At 34.8% G+C, this 17,085-nt stretch overlaps 1 protein-coding gene across 3 annotated transcripts in view; it reads left to right on the top strand.

Annotated features, from left to right (window-relative positions):
* PLA2R1 (phospholipase A2 receptor 1) overlaps positions 1 to 15,631 on the top strand; it is a 95,096-nt gene extending 79,465 nt beyond the window's left edge. For 2 of the 3 annotated variants that reach the window (XM_025039429.1, XM_025039430.1), the window contains 10 exons: positions 1,730 to 1,847; positions 2,498 to 2,628; positions 2,984 to 3,128; positions 6,307 to 6,545; positions 8,110 to 8,278; positions 10,001 to 10,141; positions 10,645 to 10,761; positions 11,880 to 12,056; positions 14,282 to 14,314; positions 14,442 to 14,656. In XM_025039429.1, the coding sequence (XP_024895197.1) occupies positions 1,730 to 1,847; positions 2,498 to 2,628; positions 2,984 to 3,128; positions 6,307 to 6,545; positions 8,110 to 8,278; positions 10,001 to 10,141; positions 10,645 to 10,761; positions 11,880 to 12,056; positions 14,282 to 14,314; positions 14,442 to 14,656 (1,485 nt within the window). Of the gene's footprint in view, positions 1 to 1,729; positions 1,848 to 2,497; positions 2,629 to 2,983; positions 3,129 to 6,306; positions 6,546 to 8,109; positions 8,279 to 10,000; positions 10,142 to 10,644; positions 10,762 to 11,879; positions 12,057 to 14,281; positions 14,315 to 14,441 lie in introns of all 3 variants that reach the window. The other variant, XM_006921112.3, reaches the window with a different exon arrangement.
* Positions 15,632 to 17,085: the final 1,454 nt, after the last annotated feature.

Raw genomic sequence — 17,085 nt, 5'->3', positions numbered from 1 at the left:
CTGATGTCAGTCATGGCCATCGTTCTATCTGGTTTTAAGGGGATATGGCCAGTAGGGTGTTCCACCTTTCTGGTTCTGCAGCTGAAATACATGCTGAAGTCAAGATGTTATCTTCAGTTTGAATGAAACTCTGTTTCTCTGGTCAACAGACCTGAGACTTTGTTTCTAAGACTGTTTGATGCTGATCTAAGGGTTTAATGATTAAGGGAGTGGTTGTGCAGTTTGTAGAAGGATAAAGAAAGAAAAGAAGCAAGTGAGCACAAGGCCAGTTAGAAGCAAAAAGAAATAGAAGAGAAAAAGTCATTTTAAAAAGTGAAGATTTGCATGATTACACAGTGACAACTAAAAATGTCTCCAGATGTTATCAAAATATCCCAAGAAGCAAAATGGCCCCATTTGAGAACCACTGATCTGAATCTAGAATACGTGAGAATGTCATTTGACAACCATTTCAGAGTCTGTTGGATTTTACTTCATTCCATAAATATTTATTGGTGTCTTCTTTGTTGTGATGTTCAAAGAGGAGCAATATTTAGTCCCTCAGCTTTGTAAGGATTTTTGATGGGAGTAGGGGGGACAGGAGACCAATAAATTTAGAAGTTAAAGAAGGATGGGGAAGGATGTCATTCCAGAGGAGGATGGCGAGGAGGCTCTCTCAAGGATGGGCTTCCACACTAGCCTAGAATTATCTCGTAGCTGGGATTTTCTCAGTGGCAAGATCTTGAGATCTGACCTATCAATGACCAGGATTTTCTATGTTCATTGATGAGAGAATATTCTTATGGAATATGCTCTGCATAAAGTCTCAGACTTCTCTGGAACTTAGCCTGATCTGTTATAGCCTTTCTCCTTTATCTCTCTCCCCTGATTCCCTCCATTTGGTCCTGGGACATGTTTAAATTTCACTGCACTTGGGGGAAAGGGTGGGGGGCAGGGGCGGGGCAGAGGGACTTTTCTTCAACCCTTTCTGTCTTGCCTGCCTAGTAGTTACTGTTCCATTTCTCATCCCATAATGAGTAACCCCAGACATGCCACAGACATGATTCCCTCATGAGTAACAACCAACTCTCACTGCAAAATTCTACAGCCTTCTTTTTTTGTTTCATTTGACATTGTTGGGTACCCTACCCTTCGTGTCTTCCTCCTGGGTTTCTTTGGTCCTGCCCTAGCTTCTCTTCCCACTGGGCTCCTGTTTTCTTTTCTGGCTTTTCCTCATGGACTTGCTGACCACACAGTTGATTCCAAGATTTTAGTGAATTTAAATACCTAATGTGCTTTTGACTCCCCAGCATTTCTCTCTCACTGAAAATAAGGGCGTGTATTTGCAAATGAAATTAAACTAAGCCGTTATTAGCCACTCGCAGAAAATTTTTTTAGATTAAAATCTGCCACTATAATCTTTGCAATCAGGTGGCTCTTTTTTAAAAGAAATACTATTTTTCATTGAGCAGGAGACATTATTCTGATATCCGTCATGAAAATAAACGTTCCTGTTTCTGTTCCTGCCTGATGCAAATGCAAGCTAGGCTTTAATCACCCTGTGAGCTAGTCCTCTTCATTTGACTTTTACGCTTTGGAGCAGCTCAAAAAAAAAAAAAAAAAATGAGTCATTTCTGCTCAAGATAATTGTAAAGAATTTTCAAGGCTGATCCTTGGTATCTTTGGAAAAATTTTAATTCATTATAAAAATACAGAAATGAACGCTCTTTTAAAACATTTTTTATTATAGTGCCTTTTGGTGAAAATCCCAAAAGACCCAAGCAGTTGGAAGAACTGGACATCTGCTCATAGCTTTTGTGTTGAAGAAGGGGGAACACTGGTCACCATCGAAAATGAGGTGGAGCAAGGTACTCGACATTCAGTCAAGCAAAGATAAGCATTTTTATTCAAGTGTTTATTAAAATAGTCCCCCAAATACTAACATTTCCAAATCAATATTTTCATAAATTTTCAGTTTTACCTATAAGGTTTACGTCATGACATCTGTAAAAGTTAGTACCTGTATTGCTCATAAACTGTTAATTTTTTGAGATTTTGTCTCACTAGTAGTAGTGGAAAAAATAAAGACACATTTATGATCTGCATTTCAAAATAGCTAAAATACTCTGAGGTATAGTCAATTTTAATTGCATGGTATAATTTTTTAGATCCTTTTAGATTTAGCTATACACTTTTATTAGATATTTAGACAATCATTTACTTTAGTTTAAAAATAGCAAATAAATCCTCTTTTGTTAAGAAAGGCATTGAGTGAACACTGGAAATTGTTTTCTTGATGATATGGTGAAATCCCAGGCTTAGCCAGTTAATTTCTGTCAATTTAAACTGAAACAAATGTGAAAAAGACTGCATTACCTTAATAAGGACAAAGTAACAAATTATGATGATTGGTAATTAAGTTTTGCTGTCATTATAATAAACTCATATCTATAAACAGAATTGGCTGATTATCCAAATAATTTATACAGTATTAAATTTTGTAATTCTTATTTTTCAGCTTTCATTACTATGAATCTTTTTGGCCAGACTACTAATGTGTGGATAGGATTACAAAATGATGATTATGAAAAATGGCTAAATGGAAAGCCTGTGGCATATTCCAACTGGTCTCCATTTGATATAATAAATGTAAGTTTCAAGATGATTTTTTAGAAATTATTTTAGCAAGAGATTCAATTCAAGACTAGTTTACCAAAGTTTTTTTACTTCTTATATTTTGTAGGCATAGATTTTTATTGGTCGGTTATTAATATATTAATTTTTAATAATATAATTTTATATAATTTTCATGTTTCATAAATGTAATTATTAATCACAAAAATTATTTATGTTTCAGGTCATGAAATGATTTGTGGACAGGTTTATTAAATACAAACAAAAAATAATAGGTTTTGAATTTTAAAATTTATGTCTTTAGTAAAAAGTCAGTATTTTAAGAATGTTATATGTTACTATTTTTTTAAAAACATGCGTTCTTTTAAAGATTCCAAGTCATAACACCACTGAAGTTGAAAAACACATTCCTCTCTGTGCCTTGCTGTCAAGTAATCCTAATTTTCATTTCACTGGAAAATGGTATTTTGAAGACTGTGGAAAAGGTTATGGATTCGTTTGTGAGAAACTGCAAGGTAAGAAATATTTACCTTTTTATTCCTTTCATTTTCATGGCCCACTCTTCTATTCCATATTTGTTTTACATCCATGTAACTGACAGTTTCATAGCTAACCGTGCTAGGCAGTGATTCTTTGAGTGCTACATACACATGGTCATTTAATCTCTACTACCAGGATTATGCCCTCCAGTGGGGTTCTAAGGGCTGCACAGGCCACTTGACTGATGGTCAAGTTTATGCATCCATTTCGGTCATATTAAAAGGCTTTATTGCTTTGTTCTGGGATTGTGTGTCTGTTCAGGCAATAAAAAAGACATTGAGAAAATGTTGGAAAAGAGTCAAGAAAATAAACCAACTCCATACTTACTTCTTTCCTGAAACCCTAAAAATGGTCTCTGTAGCTAAATATGGCATGGAGCATGGTTTTAGATCTGATAATGAGACTCCCTAATGACTTCTGGTATGAAATCCCAAAACCACGCTATTACACATAGCCAAGTGAAAAGTGAGTCAGTGAGCAATGTGAATGCACCATAAGTGACCTTGAGTAATAAAAAGAAAACAACAATAGCTTACATCTCATGCTTTTACTGAGTGCTAGATTTTTCTGTACCATTCCATGGAAGGGCTGTAGTTTGTGTCTGGAGCTATGTGGAACTCTGGGCAGCCTAGTATATATATGCTTACTTGTAATATGAATTATACCTGTTGCAGTTGCATTCCTGTGAACCCTTTAATGATACTAAGTATCGACCCATTTTTCAGAAAAGTAGTGCCAGAGTAGCCCTGTTTCCTATGCTTAGTCCTAACTTAAGCATAATAGTGGTCAGAAACTGAAAGAAGACACCAGATCAGTTATAGCAAGAGTATTATGAGAAAAAACAGTCTTGTAGGATAAGAAATAATATCAATATACATCCTTGCACACTTAAGATGTACCTGGCACTGTGCCTTGGCTTTAGAAGCATTATTCCATAAAATCCTTATAACAAATCTATGAAGTAGGTAAAATCTCCCCATTTTACAGATGAGGAACTTGAGGATTAGAAACAATAAGTAACACACTCGAATTATCTCAGCTAAATACAATGATTCTATTCCGCAACCTTGATGTTGATCTCTTCTTAGAATGTACTCCTGACCACTTTCTCTTTTTGACATTTTTTGAGATTGACATATATGTTCTTTTGGAGAAAGTACAGAGTAGTGGTGGTTGAGAGCATAGGCACTGGAGTTTGCATCGCTTCTGGGTTCCTACTCCACCTCTGTAAATAAACTATCAGTCAAGTTTCTTATCTCCTCAGAACCTTGATTTGTGCGTCTATAAAATGGAATAATAACAATCTCACAGACTCAATGTATATATAGTGCTTAGCAAGTTCCCAGCATATGTTTAAAAATGATTGTTCTTTTTATTATTATTATTTCTAAAACATGTTATTCAACTACATAAATTCTTTTAGTCTACAATAAATACCCAAATTCTGGTCCTCCTCTTTATGTGCCATATAAATGTGTTTTTATTGGGCTTATAGCCTAAAGTCTCTTATCTGTGTGAAAGAATAAAAATATCGGACAAAGGCAAAGTCAAGACCTCCAATTTGAATTGAACTTGGTTTCCAACAAATCTTTCTTTTTCACCAAAATGGGTGGCAAAATCATGTTGCTCAAAGTCACTTATGTTTTGAAACTTGATGAAATCAACTCCGTAAGGAGAAATTCATACATATGAAAATACAGACGTGTAACAGTGGGAAAAAGCAATTAAATTGGTATTTGGGTCACATATACAAAGAATTTCACTTACTTTAGTTTTACTAATTGTTATCATTTTAAATATCTACTTTTGCATTATATTGGTTTTGTATAAATAACCTTATACTTCGTACATAAGCTGTCAAACAGCCTTCTCACAAAGAATAAACAGATCATGAAGGTGTGGTCCGCCACAATTTACTTGATAAATAGTTTGATTTCACTTGGCTTTCACGTGTATTACTGCTATATTGCAGTGACATTTTCAGGTAAAAGTCAAATTCCCACTTTGTCGTTTTGATTTGGGAAAGTGTGACAAGAGGAGGAGAGAGGAGCAAGAAGTAACATTTATCGAGTGCCTACCACCCCCCAGGCACTACACTAAGTGCTCTTTGCAGATATCATGTTGAATTCTACCTACACCCCTCTGTTGGAAAGCCTTACTAATCTTACAGACCAGAAATTGGAGGATTTGAGAGATTAACTAATTCCCTAAGGTTTCTTGGCCATATAGGGTCAGGATGAAGGTTGAGTTGGAGGTCTTCTGACCTATTCACACCTCACCATACTCCTTTTCAAACCCAAATGTAATAAAACCAGTGTACAGAGAGAAATCTCAGCATGGATCAGACATTTAAGAAATTCTTACCTTGTTCTTGTGTTTTAAATTTTCAAAATGTAGCCTGTCCTAGTACATAATATAATACAAATAAAAAGGCAAGTGCATATACTAAAGAGGAAATGTCTGTACGTAAAACACAGGCTTGGTTTTTACATGATCACAGCTGCTCACAAACAAGAAAGCACCAATGATCACATGTGCGAAAATCTCGCCTTTTAATTTATAAATCTTGACTCTGACAAGTGAGATTAATAGTAACTGTAAGAACATGTATATTTCTAAGCATTTATTACTTTTTAAACTTTTTTATAGAAATTATACATGTAAACATTAAACATGATAGTTAACTATTAAACAGTCTCAAAAGTTTAATAAAGCGTTATACTTGAAAATACGCACTTGTAAAGTTTTGTTTGCAGTGCGGTATATGACTACATAACATATGTCAATATTCTCTTAATAAGTATCAAGTTCTGCCAGAGCAGCGTGTAGCAAGCAGAATGAAACCCACCACAGGAGGCCAAATCAGTTTCACCAAAGCGCAGTCAGTTTGACAAGGGAAACCTGCTAGAAATAGTCAACTTATGTTTATGTTTTTGAAAGAAACTCATTCATTAAATTTCTTAAGTGTTTTAATTCTTTAGCATCACCTCCACTTTCAAGTAGTATCCTCACTTTGAAATAGTCAATTCTGGGAAGAAAAACGCTGATGTTGACAACAGCATGGATCATTGTGACAGGTTTCCATGCTAAGCTTTGCCTTCCCCTTTCTCATCCAGATGTTACAAATGACTTTTGTTGTTGTTCTTGTTCTAGATACTTCTGGACATGGTGTAAATACATCTGATATGTATCCAACCCCTAATACCTTAGAATATGGAAACAGAACTTACAAAATAATTAGTGCCAATATGACTTGGTATACAGCAATAAAAACCTGCCTGATGCATGGAGCAGAACTGGTCAGCATTACTGATCAGTATCACCAGTCCTTCCTCACTGTTATCCTCAACCGGCTAGGACATGCCCACTGGATTGGACTGTTCACTGCAGATGTAGGTGTCCTAAAATCTCTTGAACAATCCTTACATAATTGCTTCACATCTACTTCCTCAGTTATATAGCCACTGAAATTAGCACAGGAAAAAAATTCCCAGAAATAGTAGCAAATGTAACATTTAAGTAGTTGGTTTATGCCAGTTATTGACCAACCTTATGAGCAGCCTATGTCTACAAAATAAAGGCATATATCTTTTTAGAGTGAATATCTACTTGCCTAATTTCTGGAAATTAATGCCCTTCAAAGATTCTCTGAAAGTTTCTGAGAAATTTCAGGATACTGCCTCATGTGTGCACTGGAACACATCCTAAACTCAAGCACCTGCATTTGGGTAATTTGTTGCATTTAAGAAATCCCCAAGAAAATTGAATTATGCTTCCTGCCTAGAAATTTGGTTATTAATTAATTCAGTACCCCTGGAAATTTAACACATAGGCTATTTTACCCCTCGAGGGGTGTGGTTTGGAGAGTAAGACTATTTTTTAGTTTTCTTTTTCCTTTAATGAAAGTATTACACACTCAAATTAGTGAAAAATAAATCTAACCTGACCCCTAGTTCTACTCCCCAATGTCAATACCTGTAAACAGTTTCTTGTGTGTTATTTAGACATTTTCTGTGTAGGCACATACATACAAATGAAATGGATGGATCTGTATATATTTTTTAATACAAATGAGATCATATGATATATGCTGTCCTTAAACTTGCTTTATAACTTAATATACCTTGTACAGCATTCTTTGTCAGCACATAAAAATCTAACATACATAAGGAGATGTCACAATTTATTAAACCATTCTCCTGTGAATGGGCATTTGGGAACGTCCCAGGTTTCACAATTACTCATGATGCATAACAAATATTCTTGTCCAAGTAGGATAAGATCCCAGAAGTGAAGTTGCTAAGTATGCTTTAAATTTTAACAAGTAGTGCCATATTGCCCTCTAAAAGTTTGCACCAATTGACATGCCAACAACAGTGTATGATAACATCGAGTTTTTTCACATCTTTGCCAACACTAGGTATGTCAAAATTTTAATCCCTGTCAGTGGGATAGGTGAAAAGATGGCATTTTGTGGTCGTTTATTGTATTTTTTGTATTACAGAATGTTTTAACTTATGTAGTCAATTTTTGCTTTATGGCCTCTGGATTCTGTATCAGACTTAGAGAGATTTTCCCCCACGCTAATAGTGTAAAATATTTAGCCAAGTTTTCTTTAGCATTTTTATGTGTTCGATTTTATATTCAAATCTTTGATCAATCTGAAATTTAATTTTTGGCATTAAGAGTAAAGTATTGATCCAACTTCATTCTGATTGCTTGCTGGGAAATTATGTTGGCAGTGATCCAAGGATTCCCCAAAACTAAAAATGATATCTCTTGTGGTTGATATTCCTTTTTGTCAGGCCATATTCACAAGTTGTCCTAGACAACTGAAATAGAAATATAAGATGTGGAAATATAAATTTATGTGTGAAGTTAGGTATGTTCAAACAACATTGGGTAATGCCACCAGCAATCTTGGCAAGGAAATGATGGTTCAATTTTCCTCCACAGAGTGGTCTTAATTTTGACTGGGCAGATGGCACCAAATCCTCCTTCACTTTTTGGAAAGATGATGAGTCACCCTTTCTGGGTGACTGTGTTTTTGCTGACACCAATGGGCGCTGGAGTAGCATAGGCTGTGAGTCGTTTCTGCAAGGTGCTATTTGTCATGTACCTACAGGTAGGTTCAATTTTATCCAACTCAAGAAATATGTATTATGTGCCTACTGTATGCAAGGCATTGTGCCAAGCAGAAACTATGAAGAAGAATAGTAAGGAGTATCTACCCTCTGGTAGTTGATGTACAGGCAGGTAGCTGTAATACGAGGCAGTGCTACCAAACAATATGAGAAGTAGCAACTGTGAGCATTAGCAAAATAAAGAACACATCATGTCCCCTTGAGATGTAGAAAGACTTCTTGAAGGACATGACTATGAAAATTGGCCTTGAAGAATGGGTGGGATGTAAACAGACCAATGATGGGACATGGAGGGGCATTCTGAGCTGAAAGGTTGGGCAAAAACATGAAAGGAAGAAAGGACTGGTCATATATAAGGCAAAGCTGGTGTGGAGAGTGTCCTGCATCATAAGTTCTAAGAAAGGGAGAGGTAGGAAATCAGACTAGAAACATGGGTTAGGAGTATGTGTGGATTACCTTGAATGCCAGACTGAGGGTTTATGTTTAAGTCAAGGACTAGTAAGATTCTAGAGTCATAATAATAATAATGGTAATAATATTTATATCTATATGACATACATATTTATATGTTAATAACATTTAATTGCACTTAAGCTTCACCTGGCCCAACCAGGTAAACTTTATTTTAAAGATGAAACAAACTCAGAGCATTAACTAGCTTCTTGAAGATCTCATAGATGTCTATCAACAGCTCCAAGAGTAGAAATAAATATCCTTGTTTTCTGATGTAATGTTTATCCCATTATACCAGATCTCCTTTCCCTTGATTGCTGTGATATACGTAACACCAGTTGTTCTTTTTTGTAATCTCATTTAGTAAAAGTACATTTATTTTTTAAGTTCTGAATACTACAAGTCAAGTAGCATGCGCATTATGTAACTTCAGATCAAGACAATTCAGGATAAAAATGTAAATGATAGCCATATATATTGGAAGAACTAATTCTGCTTCCAAAACACCATAAAAGTTAGCCTTCTCTTTTCAATAATACTGTGTTTATTGAGTGTTTAAGAAGCATCAGGCACTAGTTCATTTAAACTTCTCCAATTTTAAGCAAGATGTTCTTAGTGCCCTTTAGTAGATAAAAAACCAGAGTGTAGGGAGGTTAGGTATCATGCACACAGCCACTCACCTAGGATCTCAGGGTGAATGTGTCTGACTGTCATGCTTGCCCTCTGAAGCAAAGTCCACCCCAAATTTCCCTGAGTTATGTGTTATGTTTTATGTTTTGTTATATGATATGATATGTTATAGAATGTATTATTTTCTCTAATAAGTTGATTAGCGGGTAAGGGTTTGCTAAATTTGTAATATTTAGCACTGCATGGAACACATTTTGTACATATGGAATTGCCTTTTGTCAGCTTCATTCAGCTGCCAGTATTTCTATGAATTATATCCCCCAATTTTTCCAACCTTTAGGATACTAATTGTAAACATAAAAGTTAGCTGCCCTCACCCTGGCAGCACCCAAACTAAGCTTGTGAAGCTATGCATTACTCTACCCTATTAGGTAAAGATTATTTCTGCCACAAATGCCATAAAGTCCTAGTTCTGTAATCATTTAGATTAAACCCACTCTTCGGAATACTGCCATGAAAATCTCATTACATATATTTTTCTTGGTCTTTCATAACATATAATGCAATGTTTATCTCAACCTAGTCACCACATTGAAATCATAACTGATTTTTGTTTATAGAAATAAGACCATTTGGACACCCAGAGTTGTGCTCCGAAACATCTATTCCCTGGATAAAATTCAAAAGTAATTGCTACAGTTTTTCTACAGTCCTAGACAGTATGAGTTTTGAGGCTGCTCATGAATTTTGCAAAAGGGAAGGTAATTCTTTTGTGATGGTAAAATGTTTTAATGTGCTCCTTCTTGATACTTCAGTAAACAATGTGTTTTTTAATTTGTATGATTATTTAGTAACTTTAGGAGGAACAGCAAAAACAATCGAAAAAATACTGTTGGATTTGCTTTTGGGGGGGATGGCTAATATGTGAAACTCAATGTCTAGTACAGAATTTGAAAACCTAAGATTATGTCTCAGACTATTGCACTGTCTCCAAAAACTGTTCCTTTTGAATGCATTTAAATTATGAATTTTTAATGTTCCCTTAAAGTTAATATTTTGTGTTTCACTTCTTAAGTATAAGCTTGTATCTTTTAAGAAATATGGTTTTACTTTAACATTTTTAATCAAAAATCACTTACGTACAATGGAAATTTTTACTTTTCAAGGCCTAAGCTTTAAAAATTATGGTATGGGAGACATGTTTTAAATTGTGTTCACATGTAAAAACAAATACTTGTTCATTTGCTGTTTATCTCTTTTACAGGATCTAATCTTTTAACAATCAAGGATGAAACTGAAAAATCATTTCTCCTAGAAGAGCTTTTTGCTTTTGGTTCTTCTGTCCAGATGGTTTGGTTGAATGCTCAGTTCGATGGTGACAGTAAGTGATTTAGGTAGAAAAGAGGAGAGGGCATAAACAAATCTACAGTGGTCAAGGTTGATGAAACTGGTATCTATGAACCAGAAAACTCTCTTTGGATACATTTGCTGTGAAAAAAATTGCACAAGTCTTAAAGCCATTTCTTTCCAAGACAACGTTACTAACCCTTTTCCCTGCTCCCTTTTTTCCTATGGAATAACCCCAAAATTCCCCAAATGACAACAAACAAAGAACAAATTTATCTTCATGAAGATGCTTGGCTGGACACCAAACCATATTTACTTGAAAATATTCTGGGTTCCTAAGTGTTATAAAAGCACAATAAAGTTATGGAGGCATTTCAGTGATAAATTATGCTATTAGAATCATTTGCTACTCATAAAAACCAGAGTTTGAAACCAATGAGAGCATGGTATTCTTTCCTTGATGAAAATGGTTATTGAAAGCACTTGTAAAGAAAATTATTTGAATTGGTATGGATAGTTCATTACAGTGGTGCACCAAGATGGAGGGTGGATCCACCCTGACAAGGAGGAATATTTCAATCATTGACATTATTTAGAATTTCTAGCACATGGTGATAATAAAAAAGCTGACTCTTAGTTTTATTGTTGGTTCTAAATCCTTTTCAAACAATGCACCGCTTTATTGCCTAAACACGGATGGACTTTCCCATGGCCCCCAATCTAGGTACACGACTGGCTTGCTATTTAAAGAAACTCACTGTAAACTTCTTTCAGAAAGTGAGCCATTTTGTGACGATATAGATGTTAGGACTTCAAAGGATTTTTTTCTCTGTTCATTTAGTTTATTAAATGATTTCTTTGAATTGTTTATGATAATATAAAATATTTCAAAATTAAAACTTACATTTACAAAAATGATATTCTAAGTGAGCTAAATTACAACAATATATCTAAAATAAATAGAGATGTTCACAAGGCAACTTTACCAATACCTACCTTCTGATGTTGAGTTCATGTCTGTACTTCCTGAGTTGACAGCATCAGATAAGAAGAGAACCTCATTAAATTTAGGGATTGCTTTTTATAGTTCATTCCAGTCTTAGGATATTTGATAACAATGCATGTAATTATAAATCAGCAATTTTCCCACAGATAAAACCATGAAGTGGTTTGATGGAACTCCCATAGACCAGTCAAACTGGGGTATTCGGAAGCCAGAGATGGATAACATCAAACCCCATCTGTGTGTTGCCCTGAGAATCCCTGAAGGAATGTGGCAGTTATCCCCGTGTCAAGAAAAAAAAGGATTTATATGTAAAATGGAGGCAGGTGGGTAAAGTCAAAGGGTAATTCTTCCTTTTGATTTCACCTTTTAGCATTTAAAGGTTTTAAAATCCAAGTATTCAGGGAATGTTCAGATAGAGTCTAGAGTCATTTTGTTCTACATCAAACAAGTCAGGCAACACTTCGGCTCCTTCTTTCTCTGATATGAGGAAAAAGTTGTTATAAATGAACTCAAAGACTATGACTTTCTTGTGTCACTCTAGCTGTTCACCTAACTGAAAAAACAGTTTACCTCAAGCGAATAGAGCTAGAACTCTAAACCAGCAACATTCATTTTGGCAACTGCTACTCAGAAGTCTTCAAGTTCATCTTTGGTCCCAAGAAATATAATCTAGGCCTAGGTATCCTTGTGGATAAGCAGATGTGATTCTCTGTTGTAAGTCATAATATGTTATAAAAGTCATATTACAACTTCATCTTGAGCTACATAGTATGTGGTGATAAAAAATAATAATTTTAGAAATCTAAGCCACAAAATTCTAATGTGTTGCAAATAATAGCAGAGATTTTTAAGATAGAATGTTAATAAGGATCATTAACAGTGGGAAGGTGTTTATAATAATCACAATAGTTTCTAGGCGTCAGTATTATAAAGATAGAGGGATTATTGTGGCCTGGGCTGCTGGAGAAGACTTCACAGGGGACATGAAGCCTTGGAATTCCAAAAGACGATGAGAATAAAGGAAGGAAGGCATATTGGACAAATGACTAAAGGCAGCATAACTAAAGGCAGCAATCAAGAACGAGCTTAGATTGGAGTGAAAGGCTCATGTTAGATGGTGATGGGAATCAAATTGGATGGTAATGTAGGATCCATTCACAGAGGGTGCAGCAGAAAGAACTGAACTTCATGGTGAAGGAGACAGGGACCCCTCCTACGTGCTCTGTGGACACTTGCAGTGGAGTCTCATTCATCTGGATGTAAAGGGAGGCAGTTGTAATTTTAGTGATAGAACTAGGAACAAAAAAGGAAGGTAGAAATAGGAAAAGAGAATCATCAAAACTTGGTGACTAATTTCATACTGGGAAAGAAGAAAAATCTGGTAGGTGTGGGCACCAATGTTTGAAGTCCCAATAATGTGAATATCAACTCTGTGATAAGTGACATGCCCAAGTGATCAGTAGCTTTTTGTAATATATAGGATACCTCTTTCATCCTTCACAGCAACTTTGCAAGGCAATGGAACAGATAGAATATTTCCATTTTATAGATGAGAAAAGTATTTGTCCAAACTGAGGCTACATCAAAGATTATACTCCAAATTTTCTGACTATGTGCTTCTTCTACAGCTTCTCACTGCTTCCATCCTGAGAATAAATACTTTTTTTAAACAGTTGTTTTTCTTAAAGAAGTATCTTCGCATGCATACATATACAATAATACATGTTTTAAATTATATTATGCAAAATTATACAATTATTATTTTTAAATTGCAAAAACAAGCTTTTTTTTAATGTGGTTTTGCTACTGGTAACAATGTCAATGTTGCTTTTAAGTCTATGAGAGGAAATGGGCATGAGGATTGCACCAGTCACAAACCCTTTACTGATCTTCCTCTGGATCTCAAAAATAGCAGAGATCAAATTTTGAGATATGGTCTACTTGTAAGAGATACATTTTTACAGTAGAAAATCCTCAAACAGGAACCCTCTAACTTTCTGAATGGAGGACCTATTATTAATTTCCCAAGATTTTTGAAATCACAAAGGTGAGATGTTGATTTTTAAATCCTTGCATAAAGGCAGGGTGGTTTACACTGCTGGACAAACTCCAAAGCAGATCCCAACAAAACTCAGTTTCTTGCAGGTAGGGACTATCTTTTAATCACATTTTTATTGCAGTACAGTATTGAGACTAGATGGGTATTCTTCAGCTTAAAAAAAAAAGCAATATATGTATTTGTTAGCACTAATGATGATTACTGTAAATCAGGGGTCAGCAAACTTTTCTTATAAAGGGCCTGATATAAATATTTTCAGCTCCGAGGGACATATGGTCTCTGTCATGCTGCCATTGTAGGATGAAGCAGACATAGGTAATGCATAAGCGAATGAGCGTGGCTGAGTCCCAATAAAGCATTAGTTATAGAAACAGGTGCCCAGATTTAACCAATGGGCCATAGTTTGCTGAGCCCTGATAAAAGTAATGACATAATTTTGCAAAACTAAAAGAAAATTTTCATCTCATTTTTTTTTGTATTTGATATTAGATCTTCACACGGTAAAGGAACATCCAAGAAAAGGTATGTTTGAACAGTAGATAATATTTTTATTTTTCTTAGATAATAAAATAGAAAGTAGCTATGTGACGGTATCTGTCTTATTTCATTGTCATTGAAGTTTTCCTTTTTTTTTTTCATCTTCTTTCAGCACCAAGTCACAGCATTGTACCTCTTGCCGTAGCACTGACACTGATAGTAATTCTGGCAATTTCCACACTTTCCTTCTGCATATACAAGCACAGTAACAGTATCTCCAGGAGACTTGAAGAGTTTGGCAATCCTTACTATCCTACAACCAACTTTAGTACAGTACATTTGGAAGAAAATATTCTCATTTCTGATCTTGAGAAGAATGACCAATAATGATGAAGTCGGAGAATGCCACAACCATGAGGACCGTAAAGAAGACTTAATAGGAAAGCCTCCTCTGTATTTTCCTTTACAGATCAGATGCCATCATAATGTGAATTGTGTCACTATTTTTATTATTCTTAAAGTGATTACTGGTTTTGAATTGTAACCAAATCATGTTGATTTATTCACTTCAATTGTGATCTATTTTTTAAAAGGGGAAATTACACAATGGTTACTATTCAGAAAACAATAACTATTAAAAGAAACTCCCTACTGAAAACTCTCAAACCAACGTGAATAATAATTTTTGCATTACCATGTTTCTACCAAAATTTGGGGGTAATTTTAAAACTAAGCTGGTGTCTATTCAGACATTTACTCACACCCATTCTACTGAAAGAGAGAGAGAAGAAGCAAGTCAAAATTTAAAACCTTACACTTATATGTGATAGGAAAAGGAAAAAGCTTCTAAGAAGTTTCTTGTTTGTTCTTAATGTAATCTCTTTAATTCAGTTTTAACAGCAGAGTTTGGAAAATACTGATTTCTAAGCTCAAAACTCACAGGTCCTGGGCTCTAAACTAACATTTAGGGTGACGTTCATTTTATTACTTCTTACTTTTCAAACTAAAGAAGAGAAATTACTTTTCCTTACATAATAACAGTCTTGGTTAGCAGCATACTTTCATAAGCAGCCACATCATGTGGCCCGAAACCTTCAATTACTAAATGACTACTCAGTTTGATAGTTAATAATACCTTATAGATAAACCTAAAGGCATTTATTGAGTTTTAATATTGTTAAAACTCATGAGTTTTGTTAAAAACTGAAGGTATAAAATAACACTCCTAACAACCAAAAGATATAAAATGTAACTTGAATTTAAAGGGGAAAAATTGAAGATCTGAATTACAGTTCCATTAGAACCAGGTTAGAGGATATGTTGAGAAGTACTAAATAAATTACTCTCCAATAGTAATCTAGATACCTTTGCTGTATCAATGAGTTTATTGGGGGTGTTCTACTTAGTAAGCTATGGTTCTGGGAAACCATCTCCATTCATGTTGGACTAGTTAGTGCAGTTGTGAATAGTGATTAAAAGTATAATACCGTACATAAATTTAAAATCAGATCCGATCTTTCTTCATTAATTTCTTAAAGAAAAATGACTTTATCATCAATATTTAAAAGTTTACTCATTACAGAAATGTTTTCTGAGTTCCTATTAAGAACCAAGCACCGTTCTAGAAATGCTGGGGTGAGCAAATCAATGAGATCTGCGTTTTCATGGTATTTACTTTCTAATGAAGGAAAACTGGCAGTAAACCAATAAAGAAATACATGAGTAGGAAATATCAGATGATTACGAAAATTAAGTAAGATCTCGTGATAGAGAAAAACGGGAACTCTCAGGGCCTCCCTCGAATGTGTATTTTAATTATTACAACCAGCGGCCTCAAAACTGGTGGCCACTAGTCACAAGATGGAGCTCTGGGAGAAGGTATGAATAAACTTCTAAGTGGAAAACCATTATCATTAGAAATACAATTTGAAGAGCAAGCCCTAAGAATGAAGTCCTTGTGGCTTGAAACAGTTAATATAGCTTCCAAAAGCAGCTCTTGGATACTGCTGTGTAGTTTACACACTGGAACAATCAACTTCCATAATGTTTTTAAGTTTTGGAGCTTTATTTTTTCAAAGATATTATACGATGTGACAGTTGTGTGTTTATGACTCAAAAAAAAAAAAAAAAATGACTGGCTTGAACTAACCAGATGGTATAAAAGCCCAATTTAACAATCTGTCAAGTGAAATTAAAGTTCTGTTCTTTTCTGTGGACTTGCTAAAAAACTGCTAATCAATTATCCTTTCAGTCAAGGTATATTGAGGTGAAATAGTCACACATAACAATTTGACAAAGTATGTCATTAGTAAAGTGGTTTTGCAGAAAGAAATTGCGCTGCTTGTCAATGCTCTCTACTTTGGTACTTAGGATTGAGCCACATGTCCAGAGACTCTGTCCCCATGGACAGACCATGAAGTCCTTCACATGACTGGAACTTCAGAAATAGAAAGTACTGAAATATTCTGTTTTACCCATATATGTGCACTTTAAAAACATTTTTTCTACATCTATTTTTAATCTGAACTAGATTTCATAGATACAACATGAAAAGAAAAAAAAATAGCTGGGTCACAGACTCATTCACATATAATTAATGTGTTCCCTTCTAAAAAAAAAATCAATTATTTTCTGTGACTCTGGGTAATGGAAAATCTTGGATATCTTGGGCTCTTCCAGCTCCAAGGTAATGTTCTTGTAGTTTAAATACTTGTTCTATTGAAAGTTCCATTCCCTATCCAGGATGTATTAGATGGTCTCTCTAGATAAACAGTAAGTCTTTTGGAGTTTCTTTTTCCTCCTCAAAATGGCAGATG

Source organism: Pteropus alecto, unplaced genomic scaffold (assembly GCF_000325575.1).
Source record: "Pteropus alecto unplaced genomic scaffold, ASM32557v1 scaffold3, whole genome shotgun sequence".
Taxonomy (NCBI): Eukaryota; Metazoa; Chordata; class Mammalia; order Chiroptera; family Pteropodidae; genus Pteropus; species Pteropus alecto.
Note: the sequence above shows the minus strand (reverse complement) of the source record. Positions and strands in the feature narration are given on the sequence as shown.